The sequence below is a fragment of the Rana temporaria genome, chromosome 1 (assembly GCF_905171775.1).
Source record: "Rana temporaria chromosome 1, aRanTem1.1, whole genome shotgun sequence".
In the NCBI taxonomy this organism is placed as follows: Eukaryota; Metazoa; Chordata; class Amphibia; order Anura; family Ranidae; genus Rana; species Rana temporaria.
This window is the reverse complement of record NC_053489.1, coordinates 485,077,317-485,103,713: the sequence shown is the minus strand read 5'-3', so window position 1 is coordinate 485,103,713 and position 26,397 is coordinate 485,077,317. Positions and strand designations below refer to the sequence as shown.

General features: G+C 43.9%; 1 protein-coding gene across 2 annotated transcripts in view; it reads right to left on the bottom strand.

Moving 5' to 3' along the window:
• EMCN (endomucin) overlaps positions 1-26,397 on the bottom strand; it is a 183,872-nt gene that overhangs the window by 19,779 nt on the left and 137,696 nt on the right. For both annotated transcript variants that reach the window (XM_040330027.1, XM_040330016.1), the window contains exons 8-11: positions 19,091-19,159; positions 10,873-10,941; positions 8,851-8,940; positions 5,161-5,185 (exon numbers count right to left, since the gene is read on the bottom strand). In XM_040330027.1, coding sequence (XP_040185961.1) covers positions 5,161-5,185; positions 8,851-8,940; positions 10,873-10,941; positions 19,091-19,159 — 253 coding nt within the window. The remainder of the gene's footprint in view (positions 1-5,160; positions 5,186-8,850; positions 8,941-10,872; positions 10,942-19,090; positions 19,160-26,397) is intronic.

Genomic DNA, 26,397 nt, shown 5'->3' with positions numbered 1-26,397 from the left:
GCATGTCCTGCAAGCGCACCGCTCCAGTGTGAAAAGCACCCGGGCTCTCACACTGGGATTGCAGATGAGGCTTTTTTCAGGCGCTATTTTTAACGCTAAAGCGCCTGACCTCCAGTGTGAAAGGGGTCTAATGGACCATCTTCTGTACTATTGTCTACAGTCTCTGACCACCTCCTGTACTATGTCTGCAGTCTCTAATCATTTCCTATATCATGTCTGCAGTCTCTGACCATCTCCTATATCATGTCTGCAGTCTCTGACCATCTCCTGTACTATGTCGGCAGTCTCTAATCATCTCCTATATCATGTCTGGAGTCTCTGACCATCTCCTATATCATATCTGCAGTGTCTGATCATCTCCTGTACCATGTCTGCAGTCTCCTGTACTATGTCGGCAGTCTCTGATTGTCTCCTGTACTATGTCTGCAGTCTCTGATCATCTCATGTACTACGTCTTCAGTCTCTGATCATCTTCTGTATCATGTCGGCAGTCTCTGACCGTCTCCTGTATCATGTCTGCAGTCTCTGACCGTCTCCTGTATCATGTCTGCAGTCTCTGACCATCTCCTGTATCATGTCTGTAGTATGTCTGTGGGCTCTAACAGACTCTCTAACAGAAGCCCTCTCTGTGTCCATCAGAGAGGCCCCCCTCCAGGTCCCAAAAAAGTACTCTTCCTGTATTTTGTTTATTGTTAAGAGATCATGTAAGGATCCCAGGTTAATGAAGACTTTGTGTGGGAGAATTTCTGTGGTTGAGTCGTTGCCATAGAAACATTTGTAAAGGGGAGGAGTTAGTAAAATGACCACACCCATGTGGGGGCGCCAGAAATATTTCTGCACCCAGGCGCCTGTGACCTTAGGATCGGCCCTGCGAGCATGTACGGCGTCCTCCAAGGTAAGCGGCTTTCTAGGGGGGGCACCCGATGAAGAGGAGGGGCCTGGGCGCTGACAGAGGACCCAAGAAGAAGAAGAAGAAGATTGGGGCTGCTCTGTGCAAAACTATTGCACAAAGCAGGTAAGTATAGGCATATTTGTTATTTTTCATATATACTATATATATATATAAAAAAACAAGCTTTACAATTACTTTAATAGGAAAATACATAAATAATATGAATAAAAAAATGTGGCAGACTGGATGGAACACTTGGCCTTTTTTCAGGCATTACTCTTCTATGTTTCTATGTAATAATATTGCAGCCTTATCGCTAAGGGTTTGCATGATCTCATATTTATAGTACCTATATACCTTCCCTCTTTTAGCAGAAGTTACAGGCAGAGAGTAAGGCCATTCTGTCTCCTACCTGAGTTCAGGGGCAATAACAGAAACTCAAAAAGCTGTTACATACCCTTCTCTAGCAGTGTGTACAGAGGGGTTGATTTACTAAAGGCAAATAGACTGTGCACTTTGCAAAGTGTATTTGCACTCTGCAAGTGCAGTTGCTCCAGAGCTTAGTAAATGAGGTACATGCAAGAAAAAAAAAAGTATTTTTGCTTGCACGTGATTGGATGATGGAAGTTAGCAGAGCTTTCGCTCATTGTGCTTGCAATGTGCTATTTGCCTTTAGTAAATTAACCCCAGAGTGTCAATAATCAGCTCTGAGCTCCATTAGAAGATAGATCAGCCTCCATTGGCCTCTGTCACTGAAATGCCTTTCTGGCGAGACATACAAGTGATTAACAGCACACACCTATCATCGAGAGGTAATGTTACACTACAGCCAATTAAAGAGCTTGTAAACCCTTGGGGGGGGAAAAAACCTGCAAGATAAAGGCATAATGAGCTAGTATGCATAGCATGCTAGCTCATTATGATTTGCTTACCTCAGATCGAAGCCCCCGCAGCGGTCCTTGCCCCCCCCCCCCCCGCCAACATCTCTCCGCTGTGATTGGCCGGAGCCGCAATGACGTCACTGTAACGGCACGGTCACTGAAGCAACGGCACATACATGCAATTACTTCAGTTTCCCCCAGTGAGAATGTGCCGATGACATTGGCGCATTCAGGGGACAGGGGATATCTCCTAATCCACAGGAGATATCCTGGGTAGCTACAGGTAAGCCTTATTATAGGCTTACCTGTAGCATAAATTGGTCTGTAAGGGTTTACAACCACTTTAAAGTGGACCTAACATCATATGGTTTTTATGTTACCTGCAGACAGGCAACATAATATACAAGTACAGAACAGTTACCTGCAGCCTCTCACCGTGTGACTTGCTACAAAGTTAGAATGTAACACTCTGATCATGGAGAGGAGGGGGGTTGGCATGGAGACTAAGGAAATGCATGCAGACTAGTGTCAGTGGGGGTTATTTACGAAAGGCAAATCCACTTTGCACTACAAGTGCATTGCAAGTGCACCTAAAAGTGGATTTGGAAGTGCAGTCACTATAGATCTGCGGGGGACATGCAAGGAAAATAAAAAACAGCAATTTAGCTTGCACATGATTGGATGATAAAATCAGCAGAGCTTCCCCTCATTTCAGATTATTGCCTTTCGGAAATAACCCCCAGTGTGTAGCATTTACTAAAACTGTAGCTTGCAAAATCTGGTGCAACTCTGCATAGAAACCAATCAGCTTCCAGTTGTTTTTTTTTGTCAAAGCTTAATCAAACAAGTTAGAAGCTGATTGGCTACCATGTACAGCTGTACCAGATTTTGCACTCTCCAGTTTTAGTAAATTATCCCCAGTAGCTCAACCAAGGCAAAGTTACGTATTTGTATATTTTGACATGTCAGCAGACATGTAATTTGCAGTGCACCTAAAAGGCATTTGGGAGACAGAACTAAATATCTGGTGAGGAAATAAAAAAAGAGTGAGGCTCGGTTCACACTAGTGCGCTGTGCGATCTCGTATGTGATTTGTACCACACTGCAGTGCAAATCATATGCGATGTCCGTGCAATGCGATTTCAGCTATACAGATATTATGGCTGATATTGCACCGCATTCTGCCCAATCACTCGCAGGACCCTTTTTTTGGCCGCACCAGAATCGGATCGCATGGGTGTTGACACCTATGTGACCCGATTCATGTCCGAACTGTCAGTTCACTGTGCGATATGCCAGGCGAAATGGGGGTGATAATGTTGTATGACACTCCCTAGCAGTTCGATTATGTCAGTGTGAACTGCCGTGCGAGTCAGGCGCGATGCGGGAACCTGCAGTGGATTCGCAGGTTTCTCGCATTGCACTAGTGTGAACCCCGCTTTAGGCTGGGTCTACACTATTGCGAATTGGATGTGGATTTCACCGCATCCAATTCACATAGCAGGAGATTGTGACCGGCTCTCTATGGAAACGGTTCACACATCTCCGCAGGGGCTCCGATGCAAATTGCACAGGAGTCCTGTGCATCTTTTGGTCAGTTTCAGGTCTGAATTCAGCCAAAAATTTAGGCTCAAACCCCGAAATGGTGAATGGGGACCCACTGGACTCCTGCTGTGAGCCGAAGCATTCTGCAGTGTGAACCCAGCCTCAGTGATTTGATCCATCAGAATCCACCTATAACTGAAATGCTAGTCTTCAGGGGTTTACTTTCATTTAAACTAATAATAAAATCAATAACACAGACAAGAACAACTAGACAAACTTAGTTCTGTGTTTTACAGCATAGCATTATTATTTGAAAAAAAGTCTATTTTTGCAGCCTTGAAAAGTTATTCAAAGCATGTGCTGTAGAAAAGGCAATAAAATTTGATTGAAGATTGTAATTATTACTTCATTATTATTACAGTGCGGGTGTATAATTTTTACTGTTGATACTTGCTTTATTTCTTTCTCCTGTAACATCAATACACAATTACTTCAATTATTAATATTGTCATCATCACAAATTTTATAATGAGAACAGAATGAAGCCATTACAGCAATGACACTGCAATTAATGCTATTATTATACTGTGTTTTTTTTTACACTTTATATTTTGCATATTTCAAAAATAAAACATGATCAATTTAATTTAAACTTTAGTGGTTTGGAAGTTGTGCTAGCATTGTAAAGGCAACTGATATTTCTGAAAGTTCCTTTAATGCATTCATAGAACAGAACATACAGTTCACAACAACGTTCCCTTCTGGTCTTGATAATGATACTTTTTAATGAAGAAATGGCAGAAGATTACTGTCGCGGACACTGGCTGCAGGCACCTTTTCTGCCACATTCACCTGTTATTTGTTATTGCTATATGAATCTTTTGTTACATTTTTGAGAGACTGTTTTCTTGGATTTGCCCAAAGACTATTCTTAAGCCTCGTACACACGACCGAGAAACCCGACAGAATCCATCAAGAAACTTGGTGGGAGAGCTTTTTTGCAGAGGAAGTTCTCTTTTTCCTTGACGGGAGTCTCAATTTCCTTGTCGTGTTCCTCGTCGGGCTGGTTTTCGACGAGAAACTCGAGCGTGTGTATGCTAAGAAACCCACGCATGCTCAGAATAAAGTATGAGACGGGAGTAAAAGTAGAATTTGTAATGGAGATAACACATTTTTCAAGCTGTAACAGACTGAAAAGTGCAAATCCTCTCTTACTTTTACTTAACACGCAGTAACATGAGATTAGCAAAAGCAGCCCCCAGGGTTGTGCCAGTGGAATCAAACTTCCCCTGCCATTGTATGTGTTGTATGTCACCGCGTTTGAGAACGAGGAGATTTTGTCTTGACCGTGTGTACGCAAAGAAAGCTTGTCGAGTTCCTCGACAAGCCTAACAAGGAACTCGTCGAGGAAAATGATGTGTCTTTTCCGACGAGTTCCTCGGTCATGTTTACGGGGCCTTAGTTGTTAATTCTGAACAATACATTAACATTGAAAGAGCTGATCACGTTGACCTCCGGAGACGGGCTGTCTGGTCACCTGGGCTGTGCTGTGTTAATTAACATGCTAATTATATAGTTGTCTGCTAAAGGTGTTGGGAGAGGGGAGTGGGGAGTATCCATGAGTCAGCCCTACCTCGTTATCGAACCCATTGTGTTAAAAGTGTATAAAAAGTCTGTATTCTGCCCAATAAACCTTGCTAGATGCTACAAGCTATTTCCGGCTAGACTTGAATTCAATGCAGCTATAATAATATATCTCTCTGATGGTCAGACTGGAGGAAGCGGTATTACTGACGGAAGCACTCAGCAGAGTGTGGGATAGGATCCATCACAATTACTTACGCTTTTTCTTCTTCATTCTCTGCAGCTAGAAGAGAATCAATTGAATGAAATTACTTTAAATACTATTATTCATTTAAAAACATGTAAAATCAAAGGTAATATACAAGCAAAATCTGTCTATGCACATGCAGCACAACATTCATATTAAAGTTGAACTCTGGGATAAGCAACTATTGACTAAATCAGCCTCTTTCAAAGTTTTCAACACAGAGGAACCCTTGTAATAACTTTTTTGTTGTCCTTTTTTGAACCCCTGCTAAAAATGGCTATAACTCATAAGTCGTGATTAGGGATGAGCCGAACACCCCCCGTTCGGTTCGCACCAGAATCTTCGAACGGACCGACCGCTCGCGCGAACATTTAGAACCCAATTGACGTCTATGGGACTCGAACGTTCGAATTCAAAAGTGCTCATTTTAAAGCCTACTATGCAAGTTATTGTCGTAAAACGTCTTTGAGACCCCGGGTCTTGTCCCAGAGAACATGTATCAATGGAAAAAAAGTTTTTAAAAATGGTCATTTTTTCTGGAGCAGTGATTTTAATGATGCTTAAATAAAAAAATAAAAAAAATGAAAAATTCCTTTAAATATTGTACCTGCTGGATGTCTATATTATGCCTGTGAAGTGGCACGTGTTTAGAACTGTCCCTGCACAAAATGAGATTACTATAAGAAAAAAGTTATTTAAAACTGCTTGCGGCTTTAATGTAATGTCTGGTCCCTGCAATATGGATGAAAATCATTGAGAAAAATAGCACAGACACAGACAGTACACACACCACGTAGCTTTAGGTGCACACTGCAGAGGACATGGGCAGTACACACTACGTAGCTTTAGGTGCAATCTTCAGAGGACATGGGCAGTACACACACCACGTAGCTTTAGGTGCACACTGCAGAGGACACAGGCAGTACACACTTCGTAGCTTTAGGTGCAATCTGCAGAGGACACGGGCAGTACACACACTACGTAGCTTTAGGTGCAAACTGCAGAGGACACGGGGAGTACACACCAAGTAGCTTTAGGTGCAAACTACAGAGGACAAAGGCAGTACACATAGCTTTATGGTGCACACTGCAGAGGACACAGGCAATACACCACTTGAGAATACTGCAGCTAGCACAAATCACCTGCCTGCCAGTAAATTAGGAAGAGCTGATCTAGCTAAACTATACAGTGTATAAATATATATACACAACACCTGGGATGCATATATATCCTCTACACACTGTAACGTTAACTGACTAGCCTGCCTGCCTGCTCTATCTACCTACTAAAAATGACACTCTCTCTTTCTCTCTCTCTGTCTTCTCTCTTTTATCCATCGCAACACACTACACAAGGCCGATCTGCTGCCTTTTATAGTGTGGGGCGTGTACTAAACCCCCTGAGCCATAATTGGCCAAAGCCACCCTGGCTTTGGCCAATTATGGCTCTCCGTTTATTGCAAGCTGTGGTTGGCCAAGCATGCGGGTCATAGTGCATGCCTGGCCAATCATCAGCCAGCAATGCATTGCGATGCCGCAGTGAGTTATGGGCTGTGAAACGTAACTCGAATTTGACGCGAACGGCCCAAAACTTTCGTAATTCGATGAACGATCGAACATACGATGTTCGAGTCGAACATGAGTTTGACACGAATACGAAGCTCATCCCTAGTCATGATACCTTATTGCGATGGTCAATGGGAAGAATCCTCTTTAAACTTGTGGTCATTGGTAAACTTTCAGAGAGGCAGAAATTGCTCATTGCTTAAAGCGGAGGTTCACCCAAATAACATGTATATAAGATCATATTCTTTATACTTCCACCATGTACAGTATGCCCTGTTTTTTTTGGCTCTACATACCTTATTATGGCTATTTTCCACCCGGCTTCCAGGTACAGACTCCCGCAGGAGTAGGCGTTTCTATGCAGAGGCACAATGTCACCTCGGACTTCTCCCAGATGATTGACGTCCTTGAGAAAAAGTTCCCCCCCGCGCCCGCCAATTGCGTAGGCGCGTCACGAGAGTCACAGAGTTTCCGAAAGTAGCCGAACTGCGAGTCAGCTCTATACGGCGCCTGCGCAGTCAGCTCTACACGGCTCCTAGTCGGTGCGCAGGCGCCGTGTAGAGCTGATTCGCAGTTCGGCTACTTTCGGAAACTCTGTGACTCTCGTGACGCGCCTACGCAATAGGCGGGCGCGGGGGGGAAACTTTTTCTCAAGGATGTCAATCATCTGGGCGAAGTCCCAGGTGACATTGCGCCTCTGCATAGAAACACCTACTCCCGCGGGAGTCAGTACCCGGAAGCCGGGTGGAAAATAGCCATAATAAGGTATGTAGAGCCAAAAAAATAAAAAAAAGGGCATACTGTACATGGTGGAAGTATAAAGAATATGATCTTATATACATGTTATTTGGGTGAACCTCCGCTTTAAGAAAGCCCTAGCAACCTCTGGAGGAACCCTGGTTGAGAAATCTCAGTCTAAGGCCCCTTTCACACTGGGGCGTTTTTCGAGCGTGATTTGAGTGTTTTTCGAGCGTTATTCGAGCGTTATTCGAGCGAAGCCTCATCTGCAATCCCAATAGCACCGCTAAGACCCTAACGGTTTAGGGTGTTTTTGCAGTGCCTCAGTGCAGTGCAGTGCCTCAGTGTGAAAGGGTAAGGCGTTTTTACAGCGCTTTTCAATTCATTTCTATGGAGAGGGGCGTTTTTGGAGCGTTTTTTTCAATGCCAAAAAGCTGCTCCAAAGATACTGCTTTCAGGACTTCTCTCAACGCCCCGTCAGTGCAACGCCTCAGTGTGAAAGGGTAAGGCGTTTTTACAGCGCTTTCAATTCATTTCATTGGAGAGGGGCGTATTTGGAGCTTTTTTTTAGCGCCCAAAAGCTGCTCCAAAGATGCTGCTTGCAGGACTCAGTGTGAAAGGGTCCTTTGAGATGCATGGAGAGCATTTTATGAGCGTTTTAAGAGCGCTATTTTTAACGCTAAAACGCTGTAAAAACGCTTCAGTGTGAAAGGGGTTTAAATACAAGAGTAATGCATATTCTTACTTGAATCTATGATCTATGCAGTAATACTGTGTGAGCTACACCTTAATGGGGTTGTAAAGGTAAAAAAAAAAAACCTAAATAGCTTTCTTTACCTTAGTACAGTCCTCCTTCACTTACCTCATCCTTCGATTTTGCTTTTAAATGTCCTTATATCTTCTGAGAAATCCTCACTTCCTGTTCCTCTGTCTGCAACTACACACCGTAATGCGAGGCTTTCTCCCTGGTGTGGAGAAAGCCTCTTGAGGGGGGAGGGGGTGAGCAGAAGTGTCAGGACGCCCACTAACACACAGCTCCTTTCTCTATCTGCAAAGTAGAGAGCGTCCTGACCCTCCTGCTCGCCCCCTCAAGAGGCTTTCTCCACACCAGGGAGAAAGCCTTGCATTACTGTGTGGACTTACAGACAGGAAGTGAGGATTTCTCAGAAGAAATAAGGACATTTAAAAGCAAAATGGAAGGATGAGGTAAGTGAAGGAGGACTGCACTAAGGTATAGGAAGCTATTTAGGGATTTTTTTTTTTTTACCTTTACAACCCCTTTAAATAAAAGCACTATTAATAAGTATAAGTGCTCAGATCTATAACAACCAATTAACTTTAATTAAAAACATCTGCTCATGCACCAGAAGACTAAAATTCTTCTAAGATTATTCTTACCTGGGGGCTTTTTCTGACATATTTTGTAGATAACTACTAAGACAATAACGGCTATAACAGCTGCAACACACCCTGCTCCAATTTTAATTCCTGCAAAAAAAAAGTGTAATTAATAATACAGATCTTACTATGTTTTCATTTTCACATAAAAATCTATTTGGTCAATAAGACTTCTTCATTGTCATTACAAGCAATGTAATACCTAATACATGTTTAATGTGTTGACACTTACAGTATTATAATAAAGCAAAATCAATAATGTTGTGTTTGAAACATTATAAGTACAATTACCACCCCAACTAAGCAAACAATAGATATTAAAGTGGAAGTAAAACCTTGTTCATTTTTTTTTTAACCCTGCAGGCGAAAGTCATAATGAGCTAGTATGCATAGCATACTAGCTCATTATGATCGACTTACATGAGATCGAAGCCCCAAAGTTCTTCTCCGTGCCCTCCGCCGCTGCCATGTCTCTGACGATCTTCTTCCTGTTATCGGCGCTGTTCCTTGTCAGGCTGTCGAGGAACTCGACAAGGCAAGTGTAATGGAATGACCCGGGACAAACAGAGATGAGGGGTACTCCTGTACCGGCGTCACCAAGGAGTCTTATGTCTAGGGTCACCTTATGTCCGATAGGGCCATAGGGTGACTGAGAAATTATATCCTAAATTACAGGACAGGGGACATCACTGACAGTTCATATTGCAGGATCTTGAGATATTGCAAGTTGTTGGTTAATTGTGACCCAACCAGTCAATAGTGACTTATTTCTATGATTAGCCCTGGCTAGTGACATGCTAATTGAGTCTGCTTCTGAAAGACCTCTCATTGTGTGACGCTGCTTTGTGTGAATTCTATTGATATAAGATGTGGAATGGAACTTGCCAAGCTGTATGCGGAGACAGAACGTCTGTCAAGGGATGTGGATTAAGAAGAGATCATTGTGTGATGGTGTTTTGTTTGAGTTCTGTTAATGAAGGAATGTGCAGAGATTAGATCATGATAATTATAGGCCGGCGCCGACATGTCTAGAATGTTTAGCAATTAGCCATCTGAAGGTGTATTGAAGCCCTCCCAGGGTGTGAGTGGAGAGTTTGATTGTTCCTTTCATGCTTAAACTGTATATATAACTGAAAGCTGACCATTAAAGTTGTCTTACATTTGAAACCAGAGAACACGGAGAAAGTCTCGTTATTCTGGGAAATGGGATGCCTGCTGGTTTGTCTGTGTGTCAGATGAGCTGTCGTAGTTGATGGAAGGTCGTAAACGGTGGTGACCGTTACAGCAAGTTTCTCCATTTCCGTAGAGGAAATAGAGAACTTGCTCTCTTTTTTGCTCGTCGAGTTTCTTGACAGTTTCCTCGACGGAAATGTACACACGACCGGTTTCCTCGGCAAAAAAATATCTCCCAGCAAGTTTCTTGCTGGTTTTTGCAGAGAAACTCGGTCGTGTGTACGAGGCCTGACACCAGGATGGACGCTGCATTGTGATCATCCTCAGAGGCTCCTGCAACTGAACTTTGCTGCAACATTCATCTAGAGTTATCTCTATTAATAAATACTTTTTATATACCTGAGTATGTGCACAATTTCACCAGGACTCTTGTTGGGCCCTTTGCTGGTAATACCTGTTTGTACATTGCATGTATGTACTATTATTGATTTTTTTCTTATGTAAAGCTTGTATTATTTCCGTAATGGTGTGCATCTATATACTTATCATAAATGTTATATGCTAGTTGCAGTAGTTCCTCTGCACCCAGTTACTTTGATTAGATTGCTTGTTAATTTCCCAGGAAATGAATCCCCTCTGTTTGCAGAGGCCTTGTCCTGGGTGGAGGCACTGCCAACTTTATTATCAAACCCATTCCTTCACTCAGCAAAGGTTCTGGTTCTTCTATTTACCTGCAAGTTTAGCGCAGTATCTTGTTTGGGGAGGGCTATTTGTCATAACCCCCAAAGGAGGGCATCAACTCTGCTATAAATGTACAAATGTTTTCTCTAATTCTCTATGTTTGCTTACCTTTGTTACTTGTGGCAGAAATTTTTTCTGTACCACCACTTGAATTGCTACTGCCATGGTCTTTGGAGTCTTGGAGTATAAAAAAAGACAGACATTTAGTTCAGGTAACCACAATGTTTCAGTACACACCTGGAGGAAATTAACTGGCTAAAGTCAGGTCAGAGGATGGACATCTGAAGGTTATTGTGCAGAATAAGGGAGCCGGGGGTTTAATATATAGGTAACACTGAATCAACAGAGAGATGAAATGTATAGAAGTAAGGGGGTAAGGGTAAAAGGTTGAAAAAAAGATTCCACAAACAATTAAAACACCTTAACGTTGAATCTGCTTCTAATGATCCATAAATTAATTCATAAATTAAACTTCCTCCCTCTGTTACAGGAAGGGGATGGCCCTCAGAAGTACAAAATAGTGGGTACATTTGCGATCACTGTGGTTGCATATGATGGGCACAGTGGCTGCATTTAATGGGGAACAGTAGCTGCATTTGATAGGCACAGTGACTGCAATTGATGGGCACAGTGGCTGCAATTGTTGGGCACAGTGGCTGCAATTGATGGCACAGTGGCTGCAAATGATGGCACAGTGGCTGCAATTGATGGCACAGTGGCTGTGTTTAATGGGGCACAGTGGCTGCATTTATTGGGGCACAGTGGCTGCATTTGATGGGCACAGTGGCTGCATTTGATGGACACAGTGGCCCGGATTCAGAAAGATGAGCGAATCTTTCTGCGGGCGTAACGTATCTCCGATAAGTTGCGCCGCTGTAACTTTGGGCGCAAGTTCCGTATGCAGAAAGAACTTGCGCCCTTAGTTACAGCGGCGTAACGTATGTGTGGCGGCGTAAGCCTCGCCTAATTCAAATGGGGATGTTGGGGGCGTGTTTTATTTAAATTTGAGATGACCCCCGCGCTTTTGATGGGTTTTTTTAACGGCGCATGCGCCGTCCGTAACATATGCCAGTGTGCATTGCTCCAAATTACGCCGCAAGGACGTATTGGATTCGACGTGAACGTAAATGACGTACAGCCGTATTCGCAAACGACTTATGCAAACAACGTAAACATTTCAAAACTCGGCGCGGGAACGACGGCCATACTTAACATTAGCTACGCCTCATATAGCAGGGGTAACTATACGCCGAAAAAAGCCTAACGTAAACAACGTAAAAAATGCGCCGGCGGGATGTACGTTTCTGAATTGGCGTATCTAGCTCATTTGCATATTCCTCACGTAAATATACGGAAGCGCCACCTAGCGGCCAGCGTAAATATGCAGCCTAAGATACAACGGTGTAAGACACTTACGCCGGTCGGATCTTAGGGAAATCTATGCGTAACTGATTCTATGAATCAGGTCCATAGATACGACCCCGCACACTCAGAGATACGACGGCGTATCTGGAGATACGCCGTCGTATCTTCTCTCTGAATCTACCCCTGTGACTGCATTTGATGGACACAGTGGCTGCATTTGATGGACACAGTGGCTGTAATTGATGGCACAGAGGCTGCAATTGATGGCACAGAGGCTGCATTTAATGGGCACAGTGGCTGCATTTAATGGGCACAGTGGCTGCATTTGATTGCACAGTGGCTGCATTTGATGGGCACAGTGAGGCTGCAATATATGTTTTTTTTTTGTATTTTTCAGATTTTTTCAATTACTTTGCGCTCCCCCAAAAATTTTGAGCACCAGTCGTCACTGCTCTACGTTCTTTACCAGGTAAAAAATGTGCACGTTGTAGTTGATGTGAAGAGCACTGGAAGCTGCATCGAGAGATTCTAAATACTTTAGTGCCTTCTTGGTGCCTGAAGTTTCATGCTATACTATATTTTCATGTTTTTGCTGCACTTCTCAGGAATTGACCCAGATCTCACTATTATGAGATCTGCACATATATATATATATATATATATATATATATATATATATATATATATATATATATATATATATATTTGTATTACCTTTTTAGTTGAGACTGTCAAAATGTAATTGTGTTTTGTGCTTAAACATAAAGATTATCTAACCTATGGTGATGACAGCAGCTTAGAATGCTACAAGCTTTTCTTTCTACCATTATCTGTTCACCCATGCTAGAAGGCAGCACCATGTAGCTGTAACCTAAGAGATGAAGAATGTGTCTTTTACTGGATTGGTACCAGAAATAATCCAGCATGCTTTGCTTCATCAAAAAGCTAGAGCTGAATGTCAGAAAGGAATGAAACTATTATTTTTTCATAGTGCGAAAATGAACATTTCTCAAAAAGAGATGACCTTTAAAAAGAATGCAGCTTTCTAAAATCTTACTGTACATAATGTATTATCGTACAGCATAATCCTTGTGAATGGAAAAGCAGCAGATTAACTGACTGTATACATATACAAGTAACAGTTTTATCATTTGTGCGCTTTATAAAAAAAAAAATGTCTTTCATCTGAAATTGTTTTGTGATATGATGTAATCTTGTATAGTGAGGTGAGGGGCGCTATATCAAAATAGTGGATGCGTGTCACAATGTGCGTTTGAGTAGTACACAGTGTAACTGTGTACCCAAATCTATGTGAAAAACCAAACAGATTATAGTCTAAACTCTATAAGTACAATAGTGCCAAATGCCGTGGAAAATAAATAAAATATAAAAAAAAAAAGAAAAATTTAAAAGAATGTCCAGCAAATAAATAGTTAAGTGCAAAATGGATCCAGTGTTGTATCAAGTCCAGGTGCAAAATACAAATAATCCAATCCCAAATCGCAGGGAAAAGTGCAAATGCTAAAGTGCTTGTGAATCTTCAAAATAGCCAAAGTTTTTTCACATAGATTTGGGTACACAGTTACACTGGGGGTTATCCTCAAAAGAGATACTCCGACTTAACTGCTGTTCAGTCTGTGTGTAACTTTGGAAACGATCCTCAAAAGGCTTTTTCCAAAGTTACACAGAAGATCCGGCATGTGTAATTGAATTACACTGCCTAATTTTAGGATGCAGTACCGCATCCGCCGCTGGGGGCATTTCGAGTCGAAATGCCGTTGCTAGTATGCAAATTAGCACTTAAGGCGATCCACAAAGCTTTCTAGCTTCCTTTTTGCGCCGTAAGTGTTATTTTGCAAGTGTAAAATTAGGGCTCGTTCTACAAAGTGTAAAGTTAGTCACACCTTGTAAAGGCCCATTCCAGCGACGGCATTTGGTATGCTTTCCCGAGGGAGAACTCCACGTCAATTTGTAAAAAACAAAACCGGCATGGGTTCCCCCCCAGGAGCATACCAGGCCCTTAGGTCTGGCATGGGTTGTAAGGAGACCCCCCCACGCCGAAAAATTGACGTAGGGGGTCCCCCTACAATCCATACCAGACCCGTATCCAAAGCACGCTACCCGGCCGGCCAGGAAGGGAGTGGGGACGAGCGAGCGCCCCCCCCCCTCCTGAGCCGTGCCAGGCCGCGTGCCCTCAACATGGGGGGGTTGGGTGCTCTGGGGCAGGGGGGCGCACTGCGGGCCCCCCCACCCCAGAGCACCCTGTCCCCATGTTGATGAGGACAGGACCTCTTCCCGACAACCCTTGCCATTGGTTGTCGGGGTCTGCGGGCGGAGGCTTATCGGAATCTGGGAGTCCCCTTTAATAAGGGGGCCCCCAGATACCGGCCCCCCACCCTAAGTGAATGGATATGGGGTACATCGTACCCCTATCCATTCACCTGTAGGCAAAAAGTAAAATGTAGTAAACACACAACACAAGGCTTTTTAAAATAGTTTATTATTCTGCTCCGGAGGCCCCCCCTGTCTTCGTTATTAGCTCAATTACCAGGGGAGGCTTCTTCTTCCGCTCTCCGGTGGTCTTCTCCGCTCTCCGGGGGTCTTCTCCGCTCTCCGGGGGTCTTCTCCGGACTCCGGGGGGCTTCTTCCATCTTCTCCCCTCTTCCGCTCTTGACTCGGCGAACCCCGGTTCTTCTTCAGCTCTCCGGTGCCTTCTTCTTCAGCGCTGGCTGCCTGCTATGTTTGTGTGTTAGCTCGATTTCAAACAGGCAGCCGGCGCGGTCTTCTGTGGCGTCATCTTCTCTTCTGGTCTTCTGTTCTTCCGATGTTGCCTCGTCGCCTGTTGTCGCTGTAATGATGGAAGCGCGCCTTGCATCCCATTTATATAGGCATCACCGTCCCATCATGCTCCGGCAGGTACCCACGTGGTGGGTGCCTACCCACGTGCACCCACCACGTGGGTACCTACCGGAGCATGATGGGACGGTGATGCCTATATAAATGTGATGCAAGGCGCGCTTCCATCATTACAGCGACAACAGGTGACGAGGCAACATCGGAAGAACAGAAGACCAGAAGAAAAGATGACGCCACAGAAGACCGCGCCGGCTGCCTGTTTGAAATCGAGCTAACACACAAACATAGCAGGCAGCCAGCGCTGAAGAAGAAGGCACCGGAGAGCTGAAGAAGAACCGGGGTTCGCCGAGTCAAGAGTGGAAGAGGGGAGAAGATGGAAGAAGCCCCCCGGAGTCCGGAGAAGACCCCCGGAGAGCGGAGAAGACCCCCGGAGAGCGGAAGAAGAAGCCCCCCCTGGTAATTGAGCTAATAACGAAGACAGGGGGGGCCTCCGGAGCAGAATAATAAACTATTTTAAAAAGCCTTGTGTTGTGTGTTTACTACATTTTACTTTTTGCCTACAGGTGAATGGATAGGGGTACGATGTACCCCATATCCATTCACTTAGGGTGGGGGGCCGGTATCTGGGGGCCCCCTTATTAAAGGGGACTCCCAGATTCCGATAAGCCTCCGCCCGCAGACCCCGACAACCAATGGCAAGGGTTGTCGGGAAGAGGTCCTGTCCTCATCAACATGGGGACAGGGTGCTCTGGGGTGGGGGGGCCCGCAGTGCGCCCCCCTGCCCCAGAGCACCCAACCCCCCCATGTTGAGGGCACGCGGCCTGGCACGGCTCAGGAGGGGGGGGGGGCGCTCGCTCGTCCCCACTCCCTTCCTGGCCGGCCGGGTAGCGTGCTTTGGATACGGGTCTGGTATGGATTGTAGGGGGACCCCCTACGTCAATTTTTCGGCGTGGGGGGGTCTCCTTACAACCCATGCCAGACCTAAGGGCCTGGTATGCTCCTGGGGGGGGAACCCATGCCGTTTTTTTCTTTGAAAATGGGCATGGAGTTCTCCCTCAGGAATGCATGCCGCTGTCATTTTTTTTATCCCCGACGCAACTTTAAGCCGTCGCGATCCTCAAAACTCGGCGTAACGTAACTTCGCGCATGCGCAGTACGGCCGGCGCGCATGCGCAGTACGGCCGGCGCGGGAGCGCGCCTCATTTAAATGGGACTCGCCCCATTTGAATAGGAACGCCTTGCGCCGGCGGAATTTTAGTTACACAGCCTGAAATTTCTAGATAAGTGCTTTGTGGATCAGGCACTTAGGTAGAAACTTTAAGGCAGTGTAACTTAAATTGGATTTTTTAAGTTACGTCAGGTTTTTGTGGATCTGGCCCACTGTGTACTACTCAAACGCACATTGTGACACGCATCCACTATTTTGATATAGCGCCCCTCACCTCACTATACAATATATGCAAGTCAGTCACCTGATTTTATTTGGGAGCAGCTTCACTCAGTTAGTCACTTGATTTATCAAGTATATAATTTAGTGTAATTCATTTGGCGCAAGATTTCTTTTTCCTGTATATGATGTAATCTAGTAAAGAACAATTACAAATAAGTACGGTATATCAATCATGGAATAGACTACAGCTTATAATAATTTCTGGTTTGTTAGAGTGGAACACTACTGAAAGCAGATTTAATATATTGGATGGAATGAGGTAGGGTTTAGACTATCAGGTCCTACACAGGGCCGTCTTTAAGGCAGGGCAAAAGGGGAATCTGCCCTGGGCTCCATAATTGTTGTGGAGCACAAAGCAGCTTCCCCATACTTGCCAACTATCCCTGTTTAAATTCCCTTGCTGCGTCCTGATATCTCAGTGTGAAGTCCTGCTACTAATGCTGCCCAGCTCTGCCCTATTGCCATGTACAGGTGTCTCACCTGCAGACCCTGTGTTTGATATGTAAATAGAGCGGTATTAATATGTAAATAGCTGTGGACCTGCAACATTGATATGTAAATAGAATTTGTAAATACATTCATATGTTTATCATGACCCCCCTCGAGGTCATATCCACCATCACTGCTGAATGCTGCCCACTGGAGAGGTAAAGGGGCATGCTGGAAAGTCCTGCCCACAACTGTGGTCATTGAGCTTAACATCACCCTGTTCTGCAAAGGCAAATTGGAAGCAAAACCCTTTTTCAAAATAACATGGTGCTACAGCAAATCCCCTCTCACCTTTGTGGTCAGTGTAAACCCCACCTCGCATTGGTGGTCATTGTAAATTCCCCATTAAATTGGTGGTCAGTGTAGAGTCACCACAATATACTTGCCAAAGATTTACAGCTTCGATCTACATAATTCAGAATTTGCCACAGTGTACTGCCTCCTAACTAATCTGACCCCCCCCCCCATTGCCACTGATTCCATCAACCCCCCAGAATTGCCACTAATCACACCACCTCCTCCCCCAGCATTGCCACTGATCCAAGGTCCCCTCCCATTCCCCAGTCCATGGTGTGCAGGCAGTGAGGAGATGATGTGCTGTAACCTTTAGTAACCAATCAGTGAGCAGTAATGATGTGCACTGACCTCTTGCAACCAAGTATTGAGCGGTAAGGATATGCAGTAACCTCTAGCAACCAATCAGTAAGCAGTAATAATGTGCAGTAACCTCTAGCAACCAATTAGTGAGTGGTAAGGATGTCCAGTGACCTCTAGCAACCAATCAGTGAGCAGTACTGATGTACAGTAATCTCTAGCAACCAATACACAAGCAGAAGTCATGTGCTGTAACCTCTAGCAAATAATTAGTGAGCCATAATGTGTGCTGTAACCTCTAGCAGCCAGTCAGTGAGCAGTAATTATACACTGTAACCTCTGGCAACCAATCACAATTGCTGCCTGATCTGATTCAGTTATCTGCAATTTTTTTATGTCTAAGGTCTCGTACAGACGACCGAACATGTTCGGTCGTGTGTACGGCCGACCGGACAGGTTTCCAGCCGACATTTGTCCACCCGATCGTTTTCGAGCGGACAAATGTTGCATGCTAAGAAACATGCTAAGAAACATGTCCGCTGGAATCCTGTCCATCGGACATGTTCGGTCGTCTGTACAGACTCACCGTACATGTCCGAGCGGCCGCCATCCCTCGCATGCGTCGAATCACTTCGACGCATGTGTGGAAGCATTGAACTTCCAAGGCCGCGCACATCGACACGTCATCGTCGCGGCGACGGCGCGGCCTCGTCACCGCGTATCGTGTACGCGTGGATTTCTGTATGATGGTGTGTACAACCATCATACAGAAATTTCCGGCCAGACATGTCCGCTGAAAACGGTCCGGCTGACCGTTTTCAGCAGACTGTCCAGTCGTCTGTACGAGGCCTTAGAGCAGGTGGAGAATGGAATTGCATGGAAGGGGGAGGGGGGCAAGACAATGTTTGCACAGGGTCCAATCAATATTAAAGACGGCCCTGGTCCTACAGCTTTCCAGGGCCTTAGTATGAATGTTAAAAGGTGAGTTTAGTGAGTGAGTTTAGTTTTCAAGTTTACTATAGAACTTTCTTAACAAAGGGCCAATTTACTGTCATTTAAAATGTAGGGGGACCAGACTGTTGCCATTAGAAGTAGAAAAGGTGCCGACATCAGTGGAAAAAAAACAATGCCCCATCCTTGGTGTCAGTGGGAGGAATTGTGTCCCATCATTGGTGTCACTGGACCCCATTGGTGTTGTCATTTGGAGAAATTATACCCCATTGATGCTGTCATTGGGAGGAATTGTGCCCCTTCACTGGTGTTAGTGGGGTTAATTATGCCCCATTGTGGGTATCAGTGGATAAAATAGTGCCCCAAGGGCCAGATAAAAGCAAGCAAAGTCTACATTTGGCCCCCATGCTGCAGTTAGGAGATCACTGCTATAGAGAATATAGTAGAGGAAAAGCCATACAGCATACATCTGTCAACCAACAACCCATCCTCACCACATTGATTTTGTGTGATACTATATGAGACAGGACTGTAACAGACCCAAATGACATACTGTCCCTGTGGTCTACCCAAAATCCAATTCTCCTTTAATACATTATTTTGTATTAGGATGAGGCTTACCTTCACCATTTGTTGCAGGTTTGTTTTGTGGTTCAACACTTGGCCTTGTACTTGGTTCTTTACTGGGAACTTGTAGTAAAAAAATAAATAAGTAATAAAGTAAATAAGTAAATGCATGCAATAAAGAACAGTGTACCATTAGCTTTTAGGGGAATTTACTATTGATTCTATTTTAAAAAGACCTTTCCACCCATTCATCCATTTTGCAGCAAGGTATCTGTCTGTGTTTAAAGTCAGTTTGTTTAACCAAAAACAGATGGAGACAAATATAAAATGACAGTAGTGGTCCAAAAATATTCTTTTTAGATCTGACAATAAAAATGTATGGTATATTTCAACCTTTTATGGTTGTGTATCTAAATGGTGCCTTTTTGCCACCTAAAAAACTTAGCTTGTCTAACACAACTGTAAAATGGAGGTAATCCGCGCTAGCCCCAAATGGGAGGTGTATAATAGTGCCACAAAGTGCAAATAAATTCCACCAAAAATTTGTTCCTACTAGAAAACAATACTATAATGTGACAAAAAAAAAATGACAAGGTGCTGCAATTATATGTTTGTTAGAATAGTGAACTAAAAATAAATGTTTAAAAAGGTAAAAAATAATGCGCAATCTGAAAAATTCTGTGAATCTGCAACTGAAAAGTTGCATATTCCGCAACTAAAAAATGTGTGAATAATAAGTGAGTAAATATATAAACTTAATCATATATAAGAATGTTCATGTGAATATGATCTCAATACGATGAATAATGAAAGCAAGCAGCAATGTGAAAAAAATAACAAAAGCCGCACCCCTTCAGCAAAAATCCTGTGTGGTCATTTATGTCCAAACAGAAAAAAACACAGGAGTCCAAAAAGTAACAAATACAGGAGTCTAAAAAGTAACAAATAACAACTTGGAAGTCCAGAGAGTAGCAAAAAAGATGTAGCAAAAAAACTGCAGGTATTCAAACAAACATAGGAGCAGGGATATGAATCTTCAGTATTATGATTCCATCAAATAAGGTAGATAAATGGCCGCATACCGACTCAGATGGACCTCTATTACGGAGATCATACAAGCTCAGCACACAGGGATTGGTTCACCCGGCTCCAGAACATGGAAGTTGATCCACAGCAGAAGATCCTTTCCATTGGACACCGAACACTCCCTTGTATCAGCTGGATCTATAGCGCCAATCCACCGTCTCCTCTCAGGACAGGGAAAGGGGCGTTCAGTGAGCAGTTAGGGTCATAATAAAAAAGAGGAGAACTTCATGGCGCAGTATGAAAAAAAACAGATACCCTTTATTTGAATAAAGCGGGTTACTGACATCCAAAAAAGATAACAAATCTAAAAACAGACTACCAGTGGCGGCTCACACCAGCTGGAGTGTGATGACGTCAGAGTCCTTGGCTCCACACCTCCATCACACTCCAGCTGGTCTGGTGTGAGCCGCCACTGGTAGTCTGTTTTTAGATTTGTTATCTTTTTTGGATGTCAGTAACCCGCTTTATTCAAATAAAGGGTATCTGTTTTTTTCATACTGCACCATGAAGTTTTCCTCTTTTTTATTATGACCCTAACTGCTCACTGAACACCCCTTTCACTATCCTGAGAGGAGACGGTGGATGTGCGCTATAGATCCAGCTGATACAAGGGAGTGTTCAGTGTCCCACGGAGAGGTGAAAAGGATCTTCTGCTGTAGATCAACTTCCATGTTCTGGAGCCGGGTGAACCAATCCCTGTGTGCTGAGCTCGTATGATCTCTGTAATAGAGGTCCATCTGAGTCGGTAAGCGGCCATTTATCTACCTTATTTGATGGAAGCATAATACTGAAGATTCATATCCCTGCTCCTGTGTTTGTTTGAATACCTGCAGTTTTTTTGCTACATCTTTTTTGCTACTCTCTGGACTTCCAAGATGTTATTTGTTACTTTTTGGACTCCTGTATGTGGTACTTTTTGGAGTCCTGTGTTTTTTTCTGTTTGGACTTAAATGACCACACAGGCTTTTTGCTGAAGGGGTGCGGCTTTTGTTATTTTTTTCACATTGCTGCTTGCCTTCATTATTCATCTTATTGAGATCATATTCACATGAACATTCTTATATATGATTAAGTTTATATATTTACTCACTTATTATTCACACATTTTTTAGTCGCGGATTATGCGACTTTTCAGTTGCATGTCTAACACAACTGACAGAAATATTATGATAAATACCACCACACCAAAGCAGTAAATATATATATTTTTTTGAACCCAGGTACTGATAGCTGATGAGACATGTTTCTCACTTATTGAGGTCCTTTAAAAAGGTAACCGTGCCTTCAAAAAAAGGTCTCCTCCACCACCCACATTACAGTGATAGCTGCTAGCCTCCAGGTCGCATGTTGAGCAGCTGCCCCATTGTTTACCAAACACAAGAGATTGCCCACTTAGCACTAGTACCATTCAGAGTACACTTTGCATTTTCTCAATGTATGTCACCACCCTGCCTTCCAATCAGAGAGTGCTATGCATTCATTGGAGATCACTGTAGAAGCAGCGTCTACTACAGACATTTCGATCTTCCACTGGGATTCCACAAGAATTGCACAGACATACTTACATTGGTCAAAGCTGGACCAATTTAACTATGTAAAAATTACCATACCTGGGATTCAGCATTAAGGTTCTCTTTTTCATCACTTTTTTGTTAATGCTGCCAAAATGTCAGTTTTTTGTGTGCTTTAACCACTTCAATACAGGGCATTTTCACCCCCTTCCTGCCCAGACCAATATTTCGTTTTCAGCGCAGTCGCACTTTGAATGACAATTGCGCGGTCATGCGATGTGGCTCCCAAACAAAATTGACGCCCTTTTTTCCCCACAAATAGAGATTTCTTTTGGTGGTATTTGCTCACCTCTGCGGTTTTTATTTTTTGCGCTATAAATAAAATAAGAGCGACAATTTTGAAAAAAAGACAATGGCCCGGATTCAGATACAAATGCGTAATGTTATGCGGGCGTAGCGTATCTCATATACGCTACGCCGCCGTAACTTTGAGAGGCAAGTCCTGTATTCAGAAAGAACTTGCGCCTAAAGTTACGGCGGCGTAGCGTATATTGGCCGGCGTAAGCCAGCGTAATTCAAAATAGGCTGTAGGGGGCGTGTTGTATGCTAATTAGCCGTGACCCCACGTAATTGACGTTCTTAACGAACGGCGCATGAAAATATCCCAGTGTGCATGCTCCAAATTACACCGCAAATAGTCAATGCTTTAGACGTCAACGTAACTTACGCACAGCCCTATTCGCGTACAACTTACGCAAACGACATAAACAACGCAAAATTTGACGCTGGCCCAACGTCCATAATTAACATTGGCTACGCCTCATAGAGCAGGGGTAACTTTACGCCGGAAAAAGCCTTACGTAAACGATGTAAAAAAATGCGCCGGGCGGACGTACGTTTCTGAATCGGCTTATCTACCTAATTTGCATATTCTACGCAGAAGTATAGGGAAGCGCCCCTAGCGGTCAGCGTAAATATTGCACCCTAATATACGACGGCGTAGGAGACTTATGCCGCTTGTATCTAGACAACATTGAGGCGTATCTGATTCTATGAATCAGGCGCCAAGATGCGACGGCCTGCATTCGGAGTTACGACGGCGTATCTGGAGATACGCCGACGTAACTCCTTTCTGAATCCGGGCCCTGATCTTTTACTTTTTGATTTAATAAATATCATAATTTTTAAACAAGAAAAAAACTTTTTTTTACTCAGTTTAGACCGATACGTATTCTTCTACATATTTTTGGTAAAGAAAAAAAATCGCAATAAGCGTATTTGATCGGTTTGCGCAAAAGTTCTTAGAAATATGGCATTTTTATTTATTTTTATTTTTTTACTAGTAATGGCGGCGATCTGCGATTTTTATTGTGACCGTGACTTTGTGGCGGACATATCGGACACCTTTGACACCATTCACATTTACACAGCGATTAGTGCTATAAAACTGCACTGATTACTGTGTAAATGTGACTGGCAGGGAAGGGGTTAACACTATGGGGAACTGAAGTGTGTTTTAACTGTAGGGGAGGGGGACTCACAAGGGGAGGAGATCAATGTGTGTTCCTCTGTACTGGGAACACACATCAGTCTCCTCACCGCTGACAGGACATGGATCTGTGTGTTTACACACAGAGATCCATGGTCCTGCCGTGATTGCAGGCAATCGTGGGTGCCCAGCGGACATCGCAGCCGGCAGGCACGCGCACCGAGTCCCGAGCAATGCGGCGGGGGCGTGTGCGCGCCGACGCGCGCGCCGCCACCGACGCGCGCGCCCCCTAGCGGCCGGGAAAGCAAGGACGTCATATGACGTCCAATCTGAAGGACGAAAGGTCCGTGCCGACGTCATTTTACTATGACTCGGTAGGGAAGTGGTTAAACATAATGATTATCTAACCCAGTGTTTCTCAAACTTTTTTCAGTCGAGGCATCCTCCAAAATGATGGATGGTCTTGAGGCACCCCATTCTAAAATGTAAAAAACGATTCTAATAGTTTTACATAACGCAGCAACATAATACACCCATGTTAGGGCTCATGTACATACTAGGGATGCATTGATTCATGTCCCTCGGGGAAGGACCTGGGTCCCCAAACACTTTATGACAATACCATGCATATAAGCCTTTAAAATTAGCATTTTTTCATGTATGTGTCCCATAGGCCCCGTACACACGACCAGTTTCCTCGGCAGAATTCAGCTTCCGACCGAGTTTCTGGCTGAATGTACACTTTCGGCCGAGGAAGCCGACGAGGACCTCGGCGAGGAAATAGAGAACATGTTGTGGGAGAACTCGGCCCTCCAAGGTCCTCGGCGGCTCCAGGACTGAACTGGCCGAGGAACTCGATGTGTTTGGCACGTCGAGTTCCTCGGCCGTGTGTACGAGGCCATAGAGTTTAACGGTGTTCGTACAAATTTTTTGCCGGTTCGGCAAGTTCTGGTGCCAATCAAACCAGGGGGGTGTTCGGCTCATCCTTAGTACATACAGACTATGTTGACCTTTTGACCACCAGCCACAAAACATGGCAAGACACGGTTTTGCATTTTCCCATGGCCGGCGGTCAAAATGTTTCTATGCTGAACGCAATTCTTTTGTGGAATCTCCCCTAACCACAGCAGCTTCTAAACTCTTGTAAAAGCCAATGAGGGGAGATTTACTAAAACTGGAGTACTCAGATGCTGGTGAAGCTGTGCATGGTAGCCAATCAGCTTCTAACTTTAGCTTGTTCAATTAAGCTTTGAGAATAAAACCTGGAAGCTGATTGGTTTCTTTGCAAAGCTGCAACAGATTTTGCACACTCCAGTTTTAGTAAATCTTGCCCTATGTGTACATGGACACATATGGGGTTATTTACTAAAGGCAAATCTACTTTACACTACAATAGCAAACTACAAGTGCAAAGTTCACTTGACATTGCACTGAAAGTGCACTTGGAAGTGCAGTCGCTGTAGATCTAAGGCGGACATGCAAGGAAAATAAAAAAACAGGATTTTTTGCTTGCACATGATTGGATGATAAAATTAGCAGAGCTTCCCCTCATTTTAGATCTACCCCTCAGGTTTACAGCGACTGCACTTCCAAGTGCACTTTGCACTTGAAGTTTGCACTTGTAGTGCAAAGTGGATTTGCCTTTTATAAATTGGTGATTTTATCTTTCAAATCAAATACACTTTTGCACACTGGTACTGATTGGTATTCCAATGTTTCTCTTTCCCCTCAATTTTTCTCTATAAGTCAGGAAATGTGACCCCAGTGTTGAGAAAGAGAGGCAGAGGAGGGCTTGTATATCATGCTTGAGAAATTTTGTTTTCGAGAAGTTTTTATTGAAATATGAACCGGTGAAACACCGAAAAGCACAGATAAAGCTAATACAGCAATAGGTTCGTGTAGTATAAATCATACATACAGGATAAGAAAAACACATCCATAATGACAAGTAAAGAAACCCATTCATGGCCCATCCCAGGTCCCTGGGAGGAGATTAGCATTTAAGAGCATCATATATCAAACCTATACAACATATGTGGCTAAAGCCAAAGTAAAAATGAATATGAAAATACACATATAATAGTAAAGAAAAACAAAAAAGTCAATTAAAGAAAATAAAAGAGCAAGACATAGAACATTTCAGGGTCACTTATGTCTGGAGTCTATAAAGAAACCATGGGTTCCATTTGGCGTCATAGATTGGGATTGTATCGTGCAGTGTGTGGAATATTTTTTCTGAGAGCATCATCTGATCTAATCGAGCAACTATGGGTGAAAAGGGGACTACTGGCTTTTTCCAGTGAAGAGCAATTGCCCAGTGAACAGCGATACAAATGGAGTGAATTAACCTAACCATATGCTTGGGAGTGTCCTCAATGTCCTGGAACAACAAGCAGTGCTTAAATGTTAATACAACATGTTCCCCCACCAGCTTATCAATCATTTCAAGTACGCCCTTCCATGTAGGCAACAGCCGTTCACATTCCCAAAATAGGTGGAAAAAAGAACCCTGCTGAGGGCAGCCCCTGAAGCAAGCCGACGAGGCTTGAGGAAAGATTTTGCTAAGGCGAAGAGGGGTGTAATACCATCTCGTCATGAGCTTGATTGCTGTTTCCCTAACCGTCAGGGACTTAGTACATTTGCGCCTGTTATGCCAACCTCTAGCCCAGTCCAAAGCATCCTCATCTAAATTAAGTTCCCGCTGCCAGTCCTCTCTATATTTCACTAGATCTGGCTCAGACACCGACTCCAAAAATCCATAGACCATCGCGATAAGGCCCTTTTGTCTGGGAGATGAGTAACAAATATCCTCAAAAAGGGAGCTCATGCTCGAATCTTGAAGGGGGTAATGCTGCTGGAAAAAATGTCTTATCTGCAGGAAATGGTAGAACTCCCTAGTGGGCAAGGGGTAGAGCGACTGTAACTGAGAGAAAGAGACAAAGCCGGATCCCACCAGAAAGTTTTTCAGCTGAGTCAGGCCACAATCCCTCCAAATCTCAAACACCTCAGGGTGGTCAAAAGCCGAGGGGAATCTAGGATCTCCAAAGAATGAAGCCCCCTGAGGTCCATCTGAGCTCAGCTTAAGTTTATTTTTATAATCCAACCAAAGTCTCAAACTCTCATCCACAATGGTATTCTTCGATAGCAACCCCGGCCATGATCTATTAGAGGACCACAACAGGCCCGGGAGGAAATAGGGGGAAATTGACTCTTCCTCAAATCTGACCCAGGGGACTCTAGAGTTAGCTATATTCCACTGAGCCTGCTGAGTGAAC